A 17,472-nucleotide genomic window follows, 5' to 3' on the forward strand; every position below is an offset into this window, starting at 1 on the left:
GCTCACGCTACGACCCCTTGATTCCCTCCGTGCATACATCGTGTATATAATCTGCTCCCCTGCTGTGCAATCTACATACATACATAGCTAGCTATATTTTACGCAGAGAATGGGGTTCCTATGTTCCCTGTTTGCAGCTGAGACGTGGCCATACATGTACGTTTACACTCCATAGAGAGTAGATATAAAAAATACAGTGCGCTTACTGGGCTGTTTTTTTTTGTTTAGTTTTATATCTCCCACCCCTCCGCTGCACACATGGAACATTAAATATAATGTGTGGCCCTAAAACAGAGTCAAGGTCCGCATCTGAGATCACCCCCCCCCCCCCTGTGATGCTTTAGGTGTTTGTAGACAATGAAACAAAAAGGTATAACATTCAAATACCTACGTCTGGCTGTATATATATATATATAGTGTTACAGTGACGTTATTTCTGCTTGTAACTAATGGCTCCCCACAGTATGAGGCCGTCATATTTGATTACTTGCTAGTTTTGCCTATAACGCAGAACCGTTGAGAGAATGGAGCCGGAAACATGACTCACCGGGACCAAATATCACTATCGTCTATGATTATCCATAGCAGAAAGTTTTTACCCTGTGGAGAGCAGATACTGTATGTATATATATATGTCTGTGAATACTTTAATGTCACATATAATGTCCCTTCCCACCCCCCTTTCAGAGGTGACCTGATTTCCTTAGCGCTCCAAACCAGGTGCTTAGAATACGACTTTCTCTCGGGGTGGTGGAATTTGGTGCACTGGTCCTGCCCTGGCACACGTGACTGGTTATAGGTGTTTACTACAATCACAAATTATAATGTATCTGTAATAATGTGTCATGTATAATGATTGTCAGGAACCTGCACGCAACTGGTAACATCACAGCGGAAGCTTCTATTTATACGTTTATATGTAATCATTTCTTTACTTATAAACCGGTCAGTCGGTGTAACTTTATAATTTGTTTTTATTAAAAATTAGTTTTACTTTTTGAGACACAGCTACTCAGTATACAGAGCAGCTGTATCTTTTGCTTTGACCTGACCATCAGTCCCGCGGATCTGACTGGTTTGTCAGCGGCTCTTGCGTGTCTGACATGCAGGATCCGCCTGTAATCTATCTAGATTACTTGTGGATCTTGGGTGTCAGAGACAGGCAGGACCCGCTGACACAGGAGTTGTCAGTCCTGTGGACCTGATGGGAACAGGATTTAGCGCTGCATACAGCTGCTCTGTATACACAATACAGAGCAGCTGTATCTCAAAAAGTAAGTTTTTTTAAATAAAAACTAATTATACAGTTACACCAAACACACCGACTGACCTGTTTATTAAAGAAAAAGCCCATCAAAGGTTTACATAGCCTCTGAATGTGTGAAAGAAGAGTTTAGCGGTATTGGCCTTCATCCTATTTACATGAAGCTGTCGTGTTTGGAGGTTTTTGATCAATGATCCCTACACTACAGGGACAAATCCCAAACATTTCACCCTGGTAATAACTAAGTGATTAGTGTTGTGAAGCGTTTATTATGTGCCGGTCTCATTGTTGGACGTTACTCCTAGGAGAAGCCCTGACAAGTTGCTTGTTATGTTGTGAAAATACGGATTGTGGTATTCATCGCCCCATATCCCAGGAGAACTTGGGTGTTTTATATTCAGAAGCCTTATAGTCAACGTAACAATTTCTGTGTAGTCTGTGAAGAGACCTTTTTAAATGGTGAAATTCACGATTGGGCGGCGGGCATCTTTTCATTTCAGGCGGCCTATTCATCAGATTCTGGAGTATTTCATTCCCATTTATATTTATAGTGTCAGTTTCAGGAAAAACATTGTGTCACTTCTTTTACAAGTTGCAAACCCCTTTATTTTATGTATGCGAGCTCGACCGAGAGAGTAACCCGGGCCTCTAGACCACAATACATCCCTTGCAGTTTGTATACTCACATTGATTCCCATTGGAATATAATGATATTATTTGTTAATACAGATACAATTATGCCAAGAATAATATTATGTAACCCTAAATGTGATGTAAACCGACCTCTGTATTTCACAGTCAGGTGTTTGGTGGTCGGATCTGCTTTCTGGGTGGACGTTGGCCCAAATACTCAGTTGCACCCCTGTCCTTTTACGCACGTCCTAGTCCCCGTCTTATATTATGCCATTATATGGCTTATGAGCCGCTTCTGACTCCACACACCATCGCGCTCATACTCTGAACAGGACGTATAAATTAGATGTATTGTGTGAGAATTGCCTATAATTTATACACAATGTCTTTTAGTTTTACATTTCAAATTTCCCGTTCTGCACGAACACCTCTGATCTGTCAGAAGTAACACATACTTGTTGAAAGCTGCAGGATATTTCACTGCTGGAATTAATGTGACGTATTCATCATAAAAATGGGAATATGCAATATGTTAATAAAAATACATAGTTGGTACGGTCGAAAAAGACACATGTCCATCAAGTTCAACCAAGGGATGGGAAAAGGGAAGAGATGAAACAAAAATTCTACACGTTGACACAGGAGCTGATATTTTTTTGTTCTGGGAAATGATCTCTGCCGTTTTTACAGCATCTACTGTCCCTGCTGTGACGGCTCCTGCGGTGGCTATTCCATAGATTTACAGTTCTTACAGTAAAGAAGGCTTGTCGCCTCCGCAGGTTGAACCTTTTTTTCTCCAGACGGAGGGAGCGTCCCCTTGTTTTTTGAGGGGGTTGGAACAGGTTTTCACCATATCTCTTGTACTGGGCATTAATATATTTATATAAGTTAATCATGTCCCCCCTTAGTCGTCTTTTTTTCAAAGCTAAATAGGTTTAATTCTTTTAATCTTTCCTCATAACTTAGATTCTCCATGCCCCTCATTAGCTTCGTTGCTCTTTGTATTTTTCCTCCTTTCTATGAACTGGAGCCCAGAACTGAACTGTATATTCTAGATGAGGCCTCACTAATGCTTTGTAAAGTGGTAATATTACCTCCCTGTCCCGCGAGTCCAGGCCTCTATAATACACGACAATATCCTGCTGGCCTTAGATGCAGCTGATTGACATTGTGCTGTTATTTCGTTTATGATTTACAAGTACAACCAGATCCTTCTCAACAAGTGACTCCCCCAGTGTAGCCCCCCTAGGACATATAATACATGCAGATTATTACACCCAGATCCTTCTCAACAAGTGACTCCCCCAGTGTAGCCCCCCCTAGGACATATAATACATGCAGATTATTACACCCAGATCCTTCTCAACAAGTGACTACCCCAGTGTAGCTCCCCTTAGGACACATGATGCTGCAGATTATTACACCCAGATCCTTCTCAACAAGTGACTCCCCCAGTGTAGCTCCTCCTAGGACATATGATGCTGCAGATTATTACTCCCAGTGTAGCTCCCCTTAGGACATATGATGCTGCAGGTTGTTGGGACCCAGATGCATAACTTTACATTTATCTACATTAAACTTAATTTCATGACTTGTGTATGAGGCTCCCCAGCTGTTAAAGTTACAGATACTATCCTGCACCGCTGACGTCAGGAATGTCCTTGAATTACAAAGACTTGGGACCGGGGTCTGAACCGTATGACTGGCAGTCGACACCAGGTTAAGAACCATATCACTGTCACTTGGCTCTTGATTCAGGATCATATAACCGGCTCTTGACATAAGTCCGTTCAATATTCTTTTAACCTTTTGCAATATTTAGTAATTGGTTAGAAATTGTTAAAGGGGTTGTCTCATCCCGGCAGCCCCTGCCCATGTGTCCTATCAGGGCATATTGACTTCATAGAGGGGTCCTCCGCTCGGGACACCTCCTATATGCTAGAACGGGAAACAGCTCTCGCTCTGGCGGACCCAGCTCTTCCCTGGATTATATGGGAAATGTATGGCTTCCCCTGACGATGACCACCAGCTTTTTAAAAAGGATTTGTTGATTTATAATATAGTTTATATTCTAGTTTAAAGCGACCCGTCAGAGCAGATCTTGAGGGTTGTTGTAACATTCGCATTTCCTGTATGGGAAGTTTAAGGCCTAGTTCACACAGGGATTTTTGAGGCAGGCTTTGAAAGGCAAGCATATTTTGACACATTTTTTTGAGGCAGTTTTTCTTAAGGCGTTTTTTAATTTCAGAATATGGGCAACTAAAGCCTCAATATCTGACCTGATCTACATACATGGGGCATTCAATATCCGTATAAAGCACTCACCTACACGTGTTTCTTTTCTTCCTCCTATTGGTTTCAATGAAGGTTTAGTGGCAGAAACTGGTCAATGACCACCAGGAAAAAAAAAAAGCCTCTACCTCCTACTGGGATCAATGTAGGAAAAAAAATGCTGTGTACTTGGTTAACGATCCTTTTAAGGTTTTCATAGTTTGCGTTCTCCAAAATAACCATCTGTGGAAGAAAATGTTCCAACTTGTAAAGTTTCTTTTCCATATAATTTATTTATGATGGGAAGTAGTTTACAATGGAAACACATTATGGCCAATGCAAAAATGTGATACTTTGCTGCAATGTATCAGTCTGGAGACCACGTTGTTTAGCTCAGAGGATTGTCTGGACTGGATACATTATAACAAGCTGTCAGCTGTGAGATGTATGTGGTCTGTTCAGCCTCTAGATCAGGGGTCTCAAGCATGCGGCCTGCGGGCCGCATGCGACCCCTGGGGCTGTCATCTGCGGCCCGCGGGACACAGAGCCGCTAGTATCGGCTCTGCTCCGAGACTCTGGAATTCCCTGACATCACTGTCCACATATGAACAGCGATGTCTGGGGCTTCCCCAGAGCTGGAGTCCCGGGCAGAGCGCTAGTACAGGCTCTGCTTCGGGACTCTGTGGAATTCCCTGACATCGCTGCCCATATGTGGACAGTGTGTCAGGGTCTTCCCCAGAGCGGAGTCCCGGGCAGAGTGCTAGTATAGGCTCTGCTCCGGGACGCTGCGGAATTCCCTGACCTATCTGCCCATATATGGACAGTGTGTCATGGTCTTCCCCAGAGCGGAGTCCCGGGCAGAGCGCTAATATCGGCCGTGCTCCGGGACTCTGGGGAGCCTCTGACATCGCTGTCCATACATCGACAATGATGTCAGGGGCTTCCCCAGAGCAGGAGTCCCAGTGATGTCCGGAGCACAGCTGGAGTCCCAGGAAGAGGGTTGCCCCTGACATCTCCGTCCATATATGGCACTGTGGCAGCCTCTGCAGAGGGCACTGTGGCAGCCTCTGCAGAGGGCACTGTGGCAGCCTCTGCAGAGGGCACTGTGGCAGCCTCTGCAGAGGGCACTGTGGCAGCCTCTGCAGAGGGCACTGTGGCAGCCTCTGCAGAGGGCACTGTGGCAGCCTCTGCAGAGGGCACTGTGGCAGCCTCTGCAGAGGGCACTGTGGCAGCCTCTGCAGAGGGCACTGTGGCAGCCTCTGCAGAGGGCACTGTGGCAGCCTCTGCAGAGGGCACTGTGGCAGCCTCTGCAGAGGGCACTGTGGCAGCCTCTGCAGAGGGCACTGTGGCAGCCTCTGCAGAGGGCACTGTGGCAGCCTCTGCAGAGGACACTGGCATTATCTAGGGGTGTGTTGCATTATCTACAGAGGGCACTGTGGCCTTATCTACAGAGGGCACTGTGGCCTTATCTACAGAGGGCACTGTGGCCTTATCTACAGAGGGCACTGTGGCCTTATCTACAGAGGGCACTGTGGCCTTATCTACAGAGGGCACTGTGGCCTTATCTAAAAAGGGGCTGCCCAATCTTGACATGTGTGCTAACTGAGCCGCCGGACTGCGTCTAGCGACACTTAAACTGGAAAGCTGGATTGTTGAAATAAGCACGTGGAGAAATATCTCAAATTTTAAACCTAGCGCTATTATTATAGTAATGTAGTGTTATAGTAATGTAATGTAGTGTTATAGTAATGTAGTGTTATAGTAATGTAGTGTTATAGTAATGTAGTGTTATAGTAATGTAGTGTTATAGTAATGTAGTGTTATAGTAATGTGGTGTTATAGTAATGTAGTGTTATAGTAATGTAGTGTTATAGTAATGTAGCGTTATAGTAATGTAGTGTTATAGTAATGTGGCGTTATAGTAATGTAGCGTTATAGTAATGTAGCGTTATAGTAATGTAGCGTTATAGTAATGTAGCGTTATAGTAATGTAGCGTTATAGTAATGTGGTGTTATAGTAATGTAGTGTTATAGTAATGTGGTGTTATAGTAATGTAGTGTTATAGTAATGTAGTGTTATAGTAATGTAGTGTTATAGTAATGTAGTGTTATAGTAATGTAGTGTTATAGTAATGTAGTGTTATAGTAATGTAGTGTTATAGTAATGTAGTGTTATAGTAATGTAGTGTTATAGTAATGTAGTGTTATAGTAATGTAGTGTTATAGTAATGTAGCGTTATAGTAATGTAGCGTTATAGTAATGTAGCGTTATAGTAATGTAGCGTTATAGTAATGTAGCGTTATAGTAATGTAGCGTTATAGTAATGTAGCGTTATAGTAATGTAGCGTTATAGTAATGTAGCGTTATAGTAATGTAGCGTTGTAGTAATGTAGTGTTGTAGTAATGTAGTGTTATAGTAATGTAGTGTTATAGTAATGTAGTGTTATAGTAATGTAGTAGTGTTATAGTAATGTAGTGTTATAGTAATGTAGTGTTATAGTAATGTAGTAGTGTTATAGTAATGTAGTGTTATAGTAATGTAGTAGTGTTATAGTAATGTAGTGTTATAGTAATGTAGTGTTATAGTAATGTAGTAGTGTTATAGTAATGTAGTGTTATAGTAATGTAGTGTTATAGTAATGTAGTAGTGTTATAGTAATGTAGTAGTGTTATAGTAATGTAGTGTTATTATAGTAATGTAGTGTTGTTATAGTAATGTAGTGTTGTTATAGTAATGTAGTAGTGTTATAGTAATGTAGTAGTGTTATAGTAATGTAGTAGTGTTATAGTAATGTAGTAGTGTTATAGTAATGTAGTATTGTTATAGTAATGTAGTGTTATATAGTGTTATAGTAATGTAGTATTATATAGTGTTATAGTCGTTCAAATAACTAATTGATTAACAATAATTTTGTATTGTATCAAATTTGAAAGTAATGCGGCCCGTCAACTTCCCATTTTTTCTATATGCGGCCCACTTACCCGGCCGAGTTTGAGAGCCCTTCTCTAGATCAACCTTTTCTGGTCCCAGGTCCTCATTGTCAGACTGTAGGGCCGTAGTAAGATTCAGTTCAGGAAAATTCCTCCTCCCATTGACTTCAATGGGATGTCCGGGCTGAATCTGCCCGAAAATCGAGCAGAACGCTTTTCCCCCCACTAGCTGAAAAAATTAGCTAGCAGGGAAAAAAGAAGCGTCCGACTCCCATTAAAATGAACAGGAGGTGGAATTTTGTGGCAAGATCCTCCACAAAAATTCTTCCGTTTGAGCAGGGCCGTAGCGGTATCTTCATCTGGGACATTCATGATATAACGGTATATGCCATAACGCTTGTTGGCAGGTGGGGTCCCATTTTTAGAGGTGTTTCGCAACTCCCATAAACAACAATGGAAAGCACAGCAGGCATGCGTGGCCACGTCTCTATCTCATTGCTTTTCACTTAGGCCTGATCCACACAAGCGTTGAATACGTCCGTATGATGGCGTTGAAACAATGGGGCTGTTCACACGGCCGTTGTTTCAATGGACTGCGCGAAGGGTCTGTTGAAAAATAGAGCATGTCCTATTTTGTTCTGTTTTCACAGATCTTTCCATAGGCTCAAGTCTAAGGGGATCCGTGAAAAGGGGAGCCGCACGGGGGCACTTCGGACGTGAAAAAGTCAAGTTTTTCAAGTCTGCGTTTCCCCACGTTCGTGTTAATCTGGCCTTAGGGCTGTAGTTTATTGCTCTTGGGTGAAATTTCTGCTAAAATAAGCAGACCGTAACCATTTACTGCACAAAATGGTGCAGATTTTGCCACGTTATTTTCAAGTCTGTCACATGGTGATATCTCCTCTGAAAAACGCGGGAATTTACGTGTTGCAGAACGAAAAAATAACACACCGCAGGAAATTTTACGCAGCCTCTGGATGACATATGTTGATTCTCACCCGCTTTGCTGCTACTGTATCGCGCTGCGTATTTTCCATCTGCAATTCAGAATGGAAAATATACGTAGCAATTCAGTTTTACGTGTTAACAAGCCCTAAGACTTGAGGGTCTGCCCATTCCATTATTATAGGGTGTTGTGGTTGAGCTTTGCATTAATGTGAATAGTTTGTGCACCTTCCGATACATTACAGCGTTGCTCTCCTTCCTTGTATATTCTCCGGTTCAGTCGTATATTGTGGTACAGAATGTATACTCAGGTTTACGCACATACACACATCCTTTCTGCATCTGTTTTCGTTTTTTATTCTCCATTTTTAAGTGTGACAAACCCAGTTCTTATAGGGCCACTGCCAAAAACAAGCAGCAAATAATGGGAACAGGCGGAGATTAGTTACGTGTCTGGTGGGTCTCCGCGCTGGCGATGGTATAGGATTGTCCTGTCACTAATTCCATTCACATATTAGTGCGTTTGTCCGCATCGTGAAATGGCAGATAACAGGGAGCAATAAATGACATTCAACAAACTGCTTTCTTCCCTTTGCTTCTCCGTAAGGGTATGTTCACATGGCTTATTTTCGGCCATTTTTTGGGCCGTAAACGGCCGAAATTTAGGAAGCCGAATGCCTCCAAGCATCTGCCCATTGATTTTAATTGGAAAACGCTGTTCTGGTCTGACGGGGCGTTTTTTACGCTGCCATTTTTCATTTACTCTATAGAATAACCGCTCCAAAAACGCCCGTAAAAAACGGTGCCAAAATCGGGAGCGGTTTTCCCTTGAAAACCACTCCATATTTTCAGCCGTTTTTTGTTTTGTGTGCACACAGCCTTACGATCTGCAGCGTTGCTTCATGCTTTGTCATCCATAACATTCAATCCGCTTTTTCCTCCTAGTAATACATTCATGATGAGTTTTCCTACAAAATTGGCTGCAGAAATATTTTAAAAGCCCCTAAAATATAACGCAGCCTGCTGCTGTTTCCCGTTTCCTTGCTGGACGAGCACCCCCATAGTTTGCTGCTGGTTTCTTCTACGTGTCGGACGGCAGCATGTTTTATTTGATGGGTCTTTCCGGCGAGCGCTCCTTCCTCCGAGGTCCGGGCTCCGTCGCTGCCGTCGTCTGTTGATGAACTAGATGTTTCCGTAAATGACGGAGGTTTAAGTCGTTCTTTCGAGTAATTTGCAGCAGCCGCAGCATCGGATCTAACGAGTTCTACTAGAAAATCCTGTTAGCCTGGGAATAGCTCAGATACACCCCCCCCTCCCCTTCCCGTCTGTATTCTGCCTGTCACCGTGGGACATCCAATAGCAGCAGCTGGTAAAACTGCTCTCACAAAGCAGCACTAATGGGGCGGTGTGGCTGGAGACGTCAGTCCGATCACTACGCCAGGCTGAATCACGGATTGTGTCAAATGATTTGTATTAATATCTGGGAGGTGGTGTCTCCGGAATAGCTGCCATCGAGGGTAAGACATCCAGACGCTGCACTGATGCTGCAGGAGGATTGCAATATGCTGAACTTTCCAAGGAATGCACAGAGATGCGGACCCGGCTTTTGGACAGTCCTGGTTTGATGCCACTCAATTCCTTTGTGCTCTGATAGCCAAGGTTTTACCGTGTATGAGCAGTCCGAGCGTAAGGTGCGTATGTCTCCGTCACCCTGGGGGGGATTGTAGGTGGTCTAGGAGAGTTACGGCTTTCATGCCGGAGATGAGACTCCTCTTTGTGTGAAATGTTGGATGTCTTCTGCTGCGTGGACAGTTCTTTGTTCAGTTTTTTTGCTCACTTTTGCCATTCCCGCAGTCCTTCTCCTTCATGGCTTTGCTCCAGTTTTACAATGCGGTCCTGATACGTGTAGGTGAATGCGTTATCCTGACATTGAATGCCCCCTGTATGTACATCCGCTCAGATATTGAGGATTTTCTGTCCATTCTCTCAATATTTAATTTGGTGGCAGAATGATCAGCATGTAAAGTGTTAATATTGGCAGTTCTGAGGACCATCTGGGTTATTGACCTGGTGGGTTTGCAGCGCGGGGGGGGGGGGGGGGGGGGGGGGGGGGGTCTTATCACGGTCACTGTTTTTCTATCTTTAGATGTTTTTGTTTTTATTTTTGTATAATGCTGCGCTCTACTGTACGCTTCATGTTTGCAGGTGTCCAGCAGGTATAAGGAGGACTTGTCCCCGGTCCTGTAATTAACTTTCTTCTTGCTTATCTCATTGACAGTCCTTTGTGTCTGCTCTCATATCTTTAATAATCTACTTTACATAAAGCAGACATCTGGCCGACCTCCTCTCCTCTCCTGCTGTCTTTTAGTTTCCTCCTTTTTGGCTGTTGCACCACTGAACGCTTTCTTCTATACCTGAAACTATCTGGATCTTTATTTAAAGTCAACCCATCCCCCCCCATAAAACATGAATCTGTATATTTGGATGCAGTTTGCAACAAGCTGCGCCTCCCCCTACTCCTTAATGATTGAGGGGGCCCTCGGTAGCTGAGCGGTGCCCTTCTTACTTGTGCTTTGTCCCCCTCGCCTGCCATAAGTTGCATGCAATAGTTGTGGCAGAAGTCAACCTAGAAAATATAAGTTCTAAGTTGTGTCTATTGGACCTTCTTAGGCCCCGCAGCCTTGTTTTTAGCTTCCGGCAGCAGCGGAGGAATGCACGGCGTGTGGGTGAGAGATAAGAGGTGCCAAGTTATCTTGCCTGCAGTGGATTTCATGTGAATTAGTTTAAATACCTACAAATTCTACACAAACCTGAATTTCATTTCCTTAAGGGCTTATTCACACGACCGTAATATACGTCAAAACAACGGCCATCACACTGCAGCATGTATTACAGGGGGGCCATCACACTGCAGCATGTATTACAGGGGGGCCGTCACACTGCAGCATGTATTACAGGGGGGCCGTAACACTGGTGCATGTATTACAGGGGGGCCGTAACACTGGTGCATGTATTACAGGGGGGCCGTAACACTGGTGCATGTATTACAGGGGGGCCGTAACACTGGTGCATGTATTACAGGGGGGCCGTCACACTGGTGAATGTATTACAGGGGGGCCATCACACTGCAGCATGTATTACAGGGGGGCCGTCACACTGCTGCATGTATTACAGGGGGGCCATCACACTGCTGCATGTATTACAGGGGGGCCGTAACACTGGTGCATGTATTACAGGGGGGGCCGTCACACTGCTGCATGTATTACAGGGGGGCCGTCACACTGGTGCATGTATTACAGGGGGGCCGTCACACTGGTGAATGTATTACAGGGGGGCCGTCACACTGCAGCATGTATTACAGGGGGGCCGTCACACTGCTGCATGTATTACAGGGGGGCCATCACACTGCTGCATGTATTACAGGGGGGCCGTAACACTGGTGCATGTATTACAGGGGGGGCCGTCACACTGCTGCATGTATTACAGGGGGGCCGTCACACTGGTGCATGTATTACAGGGGGGCCGTCACACTGCTGCATGTATTACAGTGGGGCCGTCACACTGCTGCATGTATTACAGGGGGGCCGTCACTGCTGCATGTATTACAGGGGGGCCGTCACTGCTGCATGTATTACAGGGGGGCCGTCACTGCTGCATGTATTACAGGGGGGCCGTCACACTGCAGCATGTATTACAGGGGGGCCGTCACACTGCTGCATGTATTACAGGGGGGCCGTCACACTGCAGCATGTATTACAGGGGGGCCGTAACACTGGTGCATGTATTACAGGGGGGCCGTAACACTGGTGCATGTATTACAGGGGGGCCGTAACACTGCAGCATGTATTACAGGGGGGCCGTCACACTGCTGCATGTATTACAGGGGGGCCGTAACACTGGTGCATGTATTACGGGGTGGCCGTAACACTGGTGCATGTATTACAGGGGGGCCGTAACACTGGTGCATGTATTACAGGGGGGCCGTAACACTGGTGCATGTATTACAGGGGGGCCGTCGCACTGCAGCATGTATTACAGGGGGGCCGTCACACTACAGCATGTATTACAGGGGGGCCGTCACACTGTTGCATGTATTCGCAGCTGTTTTAATGGACCGTGTGAAGGGTCCGTGGAAAAAGAGCACATGTCCTATTTTTTTCCGTTATTAGTCTGAGGGATCTGTAAATACGGGTTCTGCACGGGTTTCACTCGGGTGGTGTGAACGTAGCTTTAGGAGCGTTATTATCTGCACCGGTTTCTTACTATCTTTGACGTGTGAGCTTTGTCTATATTTATGGGTGTTTTTCTCCTCTAGAATGTTTTCAGTTTTTTGCATTTGCACCACAGGTTAGTTTCGCCTGCTTGATACGCCAGCCGTTTTTAATATACATGCATTTGCTCCCTTTTCCAGCACTCCGTCTCGAGGCGCTAGAGCAGGCGCTGGCCGCACAAAGATGAGTCTCCATGGTGCCAGTGGCGGTCACGAACGTTCAAGAGATCGACGTCGGTCAAGTGACAGATCTCGAGACTCATCCCATGAAAGAGGAGAGAGCCAGCTGACTCCCTGCATCCGAAACGTCACCTCGCCTACACGGCAGCATCAAAGTGGTACGTCCTCTGCTGACCGTCCTGAGATACAGGCTGAGCTGTTCTCCGTTAATTGTGCGCCATTCTCATGTCCACTTCAATACACGACATAATGTTTTACTGAACAAGCCGGGTAAATGCAATGCAGAAATACATGGCCTGAGTACAGTATATCTCACGAGCTCCTCTATCTGCTCGCAATCGTCACACGTCCCCCGTATCCTACATTAATGGTGTAGGAGTTTCTCTAAAGTCGAGATGCTATGTTTTTGGAGACTTGGCGCGCGCGCACAGCTCCTTGTCTGGTATTGGTTCGCTGTGTTCATTTCTAATACTGTCCCTTGCTATTGTGCTGTTTTATTTCTTCAGCTTAATTAAAGGGCAGTTCCATCTGATTGCAAAATTCACACTGCTCCGTTGGTTCACATCATAGAGTACAACTCTCATCATCTCGCCTGATAGCTGAAGGAGTCGCTCCTGAAAATGGGACAGTTACTCTGGGCACCGTTGTCCTATCCATACAAGTGAATAGGAAGGAGAGCTCTGCTTGCTCCGATAGAGGGGCTGCTCCTGTTTTGTTCTGAGATGGGTCAATAGGCCGTATAGAAAAATACTGTATGGGATCTGTTCTTCTCCTGTGCAGACATGAACTGCTGTGTATATATCGGAGAAGTAGGAGATCAACATTAGGGACATCCATCCAGTAGATCCTGCTGGCCGCTCTTTAGTCAATGGAGGAAGCATCTCAATTTTTATTTATTTTTTATATATATTTTAACTAAATCCACCTAATCCTAGTATTGGATAGAGCTGTATGTGCAGGGGCTCAAGACTAAACCTGAACTGATTTATTATTATTATATTATTATTACATACTGGTGCTGACCACTGGTTGCTGTGAAGTGCTCCCTAAAAAGAGAGCTGCCGTGTGTATTATACAGTACTGTGCCTAAGCTGCTTCAGAACCTCATAATGCACCCGTCCGCTGTTTTAGAGCTCCTTCTAAAATGTAAATTTCATGCCCTAAGTCTGAAAGGGTAACTAAACGTTCAACAAACTTCTGACCGGTCATAGTGACGTGTTAGATGTTTTGATTGGTGGGGGTCTGAGCACGGAGACCCCCACCAATCGCTAAAATGAAACATCAGAAGCGCTCAGCCGCGTCGTTTCTTTTCGGCTTTTTCTAGAAATCAATGCGTCAGAGTGCGGACTCAATAGAAAGTCTATGAGCCCGCACTACGTTGGCATTCCGGAAAAAGCCGAACAGAAACGAAGCGACTGAGCACTTCTGACGCTTCATTTTAGCGATTGGTGGGGGTCTCGGTGCTCGGACCCCCACCAATCAAAACTTCTGATATGTCACTGTGACCGGTCAGAAGTTTGAACATTTAGTTTCCCTTTAACTTTTTCTTTTGTTCCTGATGCATTTAAATACATTTGGAACAATTTCAAAGCCTATTGAGAAAAGGTGTTATCAGCTGCATGTTTCACTGTAAGGGTATGTTCACACGACAGCGCAAAATACGTCTGAAATTACGGAGCCGTTTTCAGGCGAAAACAGCTCCTGAATTTCAGACGTAATTGCTCGTGTACTCGTTTTTCGCGGCGTCCATTACAGACGTAATTGGAGGTGTTTTTCGATGGAGTCATTGAGAAACGGCTCCAATTACGTCCCAAGAAGTGACATGCACTTCTTTTTTTACGCGCCGTCTTTTGACAGCGACACATAAAATGACAGGTCGTCGGCACAGTACATCGTAAAACCCATTGAACAATGGGCAGATGTTTGTTGGCGTAATGGAGCCGTTTTTCAGACTGACTACGGGGCGTAAAACGCCCGAATTACGTCTGAAACTTGGTCGTGTGAAGATACCCTAATTGTTCCCACTGTAATGGGTCTGCTGGATTTATCGCTGTAATACTTTTCCATGGTAACTGCATCATTATGTGACTGAATCACACAAATTCAGAATTGACAGAGTAACGCAGTATAAACTCATGACGTTTTTATCTAGGAACCACAAAGTTTGCACAAATACTATTCATTTCTTAACTTTTTTTTTTTTTTTTTTTAGTAATATTGACAGCGGTCGCTTCTTTGCCAGATTTGCAGCTTCCTATTAAATTTAGTAAGAGACATAATAGGTAAACCTTCTAATAAAATATATATATATATATATACTCTAAATCTAGATCGCAATGTTTCTTAAAGAAAAAAATCTTGCAATGTGCACATAAACTAGAAACATCCCGCTATCTCTTGTGTAGGAGATGGGGGTGATATCCCCTGGAGCCCAGGACGCTACTTTTTAGCCCTCGGGATTGCCACCAGGTGGAGCTCACGCTGCAGTTTCATAAATTTGATGGTGAATGTCCTGCATCTACGCGGGCAGCAAACCATGAGGTATCTGGGCGTAGTTGGTCCTTTAGCCTGCCAAGCCATGTTGTGTATTTTACTATGCCAGCTCCAAGTATTATAATGCTGTTATTTATGGACAAGAACATGGATCCAAATACTGAAGAGACAACTGCTCTTGGCCAGAATGAGAAACCCATGTCTGTTATCTGCCAAAAACAGCGCCACACCTGTCCATGGGTTGTCCGATTATTACAGCTCAGCTCTATTGAAGTGAATGGGCCTTAGCTGCAGTACCACATACAACCTGTGAACAGGGGTGGTGCTGTTTTTTCTAACCCTGGACAAAATCAGCAACTGTTTTAGTGGGTCAGCGCATCTTTGTGTCTTGACTTCAAAATGGCAGGTAACAAATATAATGTAGATGTAAGTTCTGAGCTCCCGAACCAGAATTCTGGTTGTAAACCAGAATTTCGGATTTCATTTTTTTTTGGGATATGATTTATTTGTTGTATTTTGCAGCGCATAATATATGTTTAAACCAAATATACATTTTATGCATTTGAAATCTAGTGTTTGATTATATTGTATCCATCGAATATACACTATATGGCCAAAAGTATATGGTCACCTCTTCTATTTACCAGGCTTGGACATTTCAGCCGCATTGCCAACAGGTCCTATAAATCTGGCAAACAGCCGTGCGATCTCCATAAACAGACGTCTGTAGTAGAATGGGCCGTACTGAAGACCTTGATGACTTTCAACATAGTACAGACATTTCTGCCCTGTTGGAGCTGCCCGCAGTCTCCTATAAGGACTGTTCTAGTGAAGTGGAAATGTCTAGGAACAACAACCGATCACCTGCGAAGCTTTGGCCACATGAAAGTGACTACTGAGTGCCGAAGGGATTATAGGAGCCCGACCCCACGAGCCTCATCGCTCCGTCATTGGCAATGCTAAATGTTGGAGTGGTATAAAGCGCATCACCACCATTAGAGTCTGGTTTGAAGGTTCACTCTTCACCATCTTGTAGTCTAATGATGATGTATCTCTGGCCACCAGGAAAACATTTCCTTTGCAAATAACTTCTGCTACCCGTAGCGTCTAGAGAAAGAAGGTCGGGGCTGATTTTTGTGATTTGGGATGTTCGTTCCAATGAAAATCTTAATGCTCCGAATACAATGTTGTTCTAGAAAATTGTGACGTTCCTATTTTGTAGCAATGGTTTGGAAACTCGCCCTCATGGCCAAAGCTGGCCCGTAAAGGAATGGTTGGCTGGATTTGGTGTGGCATTGACTGCACAGATCTCTGACATCAACATCATCAAATCTTTGGGATGAATTGGAACCTTCTTGTGAGTCCGACCACCTCATCCGACCCTGACCTCACTAATGTCCTTGTGGCTGCGTGTACATTGATCTGGCTGCGTGATACAAAGCGGAGGCTGTTTATAGCAGCAAAGAACAAACCAAGTTCATATCCATGATCTGCATTTGAAAATACGTTATCCAGCAAGCACCTATATACGGGATGTTGGGTGTCTGCATACTTCTGGCCGTCTTGTGTCCGTTATTGCATATCAGTTATTGTTACTGCATATCTGTAGCGGAGTAAGACTTTGTTCGCAAAAAGTGGGATTGGGTCCCATCAGAAAAAAATAGGGAAACCTTTGGGGCTATACAAATAAGACCATCATTTTGTGGATGGGGGTGGTGTACAAATTTAGCCCCGAATTGCCATTTTATATTCATTTTCATATGTCGGGGCTAAGCTGCCCTCTTGCTGTCTTGTCTTTGTCAATTTGCGCACTATACAAAATTTTATTGACCAGATTTTCCGTCCCGGTCTGCAGAAGTCCGGCCTCCATGTAAGCGTTTGTTCTGTATATATTTGTCTCCTTTAAGAGTTAACACTAGATCCGTATGATGTAATGTGACCGACCATTGGGGTATTTCCAGATGTGAGAGATTTAATTATTTTTTTTTCCTACAATTGATTTATTAAGTCTTCTTATTCCGTAGTCGTTAGAGAGCAGAGTCTCATCATGGATTAGCTGTAAGTAAATCTCTGCAGTCCTGAGATGACCCTCAGCAATCAAATACAAGATGATCTAATATCCGCAATCAATAACAATTGAATCATTTGTGCCGGCGTAAGGAAGCCAAAGCGTGAGATCGCTACTGCGGCCCCTAGTGTGCGAATACGAAGCGGGAACAGAACAAGCCTGCGATCGCTGCCGGACCTGTGTACGTGGATGCTGCCGATTGTGCCTTTTTAGGGACCTGATAGGCTCTACTAGCCCCTCCCATAAATTGACCCCTCCCTCTTCTGGATGATTGATTTAAAGGAGCCGCATGCTGAAGTGAACATGGAAGCAGCATTTTAAGTTCTCATGAAGATTTCTCCGTTTTCATCCTCTCTCCTCTCCTTCCTTTTATTGAAGGTCATTTCCATGAATTTACTCACCAAATAAACAGTGCAGTG

The 17,472-nt window shown here is 44.4% G+C and overlaps 1 protein-coding gene across 3 annotated transcripts in view; it reads left to right on the forward strand.

The window, feature by feature from the left end:
• Positions 1 to 17,472, forward strand: part of BTBD10 (BTB domain containing 10) — a 40,145-nt gene that overhangs the window by 11,930 nt on the left and 10,743 nt on the right. For 2 of the 3 annotated variants that reach the window (XM_075838129.1, XM_075838128.1), the window contains one exon: positions 12,454 to 12,650. In XM_075838129.1, the coding sequence (XP_075694244.1) occupies positions 12,497 to 12,650 (154 nt within the window). In that variant the 5' untranslated portion in view covers positions 12,454 to 12,496. Of the gene's footprint in view, positions 1 to 9,512; positions 9,734 to 12,453; positions 12,651 to 17,472 lie in introns of those variants that run through there. The other variant, XM_075838127.1, reaches the window with a different exon arrangement.

This window comes from Rhinoderma darwinii, chromosome 9 (assembly GCF_050947455.1).
Source record: "Rhinoderma darwinii isolate aRhiDar2 chromosome 9, aRhiDar2.hap1, whole genome shotgun sequence".
NCBI lineage: Eukaryota > Metazoa > Chordata > Amphibia > Anura > Rhinodermatidae > Rhinoderma > Rhinoderma darwinii.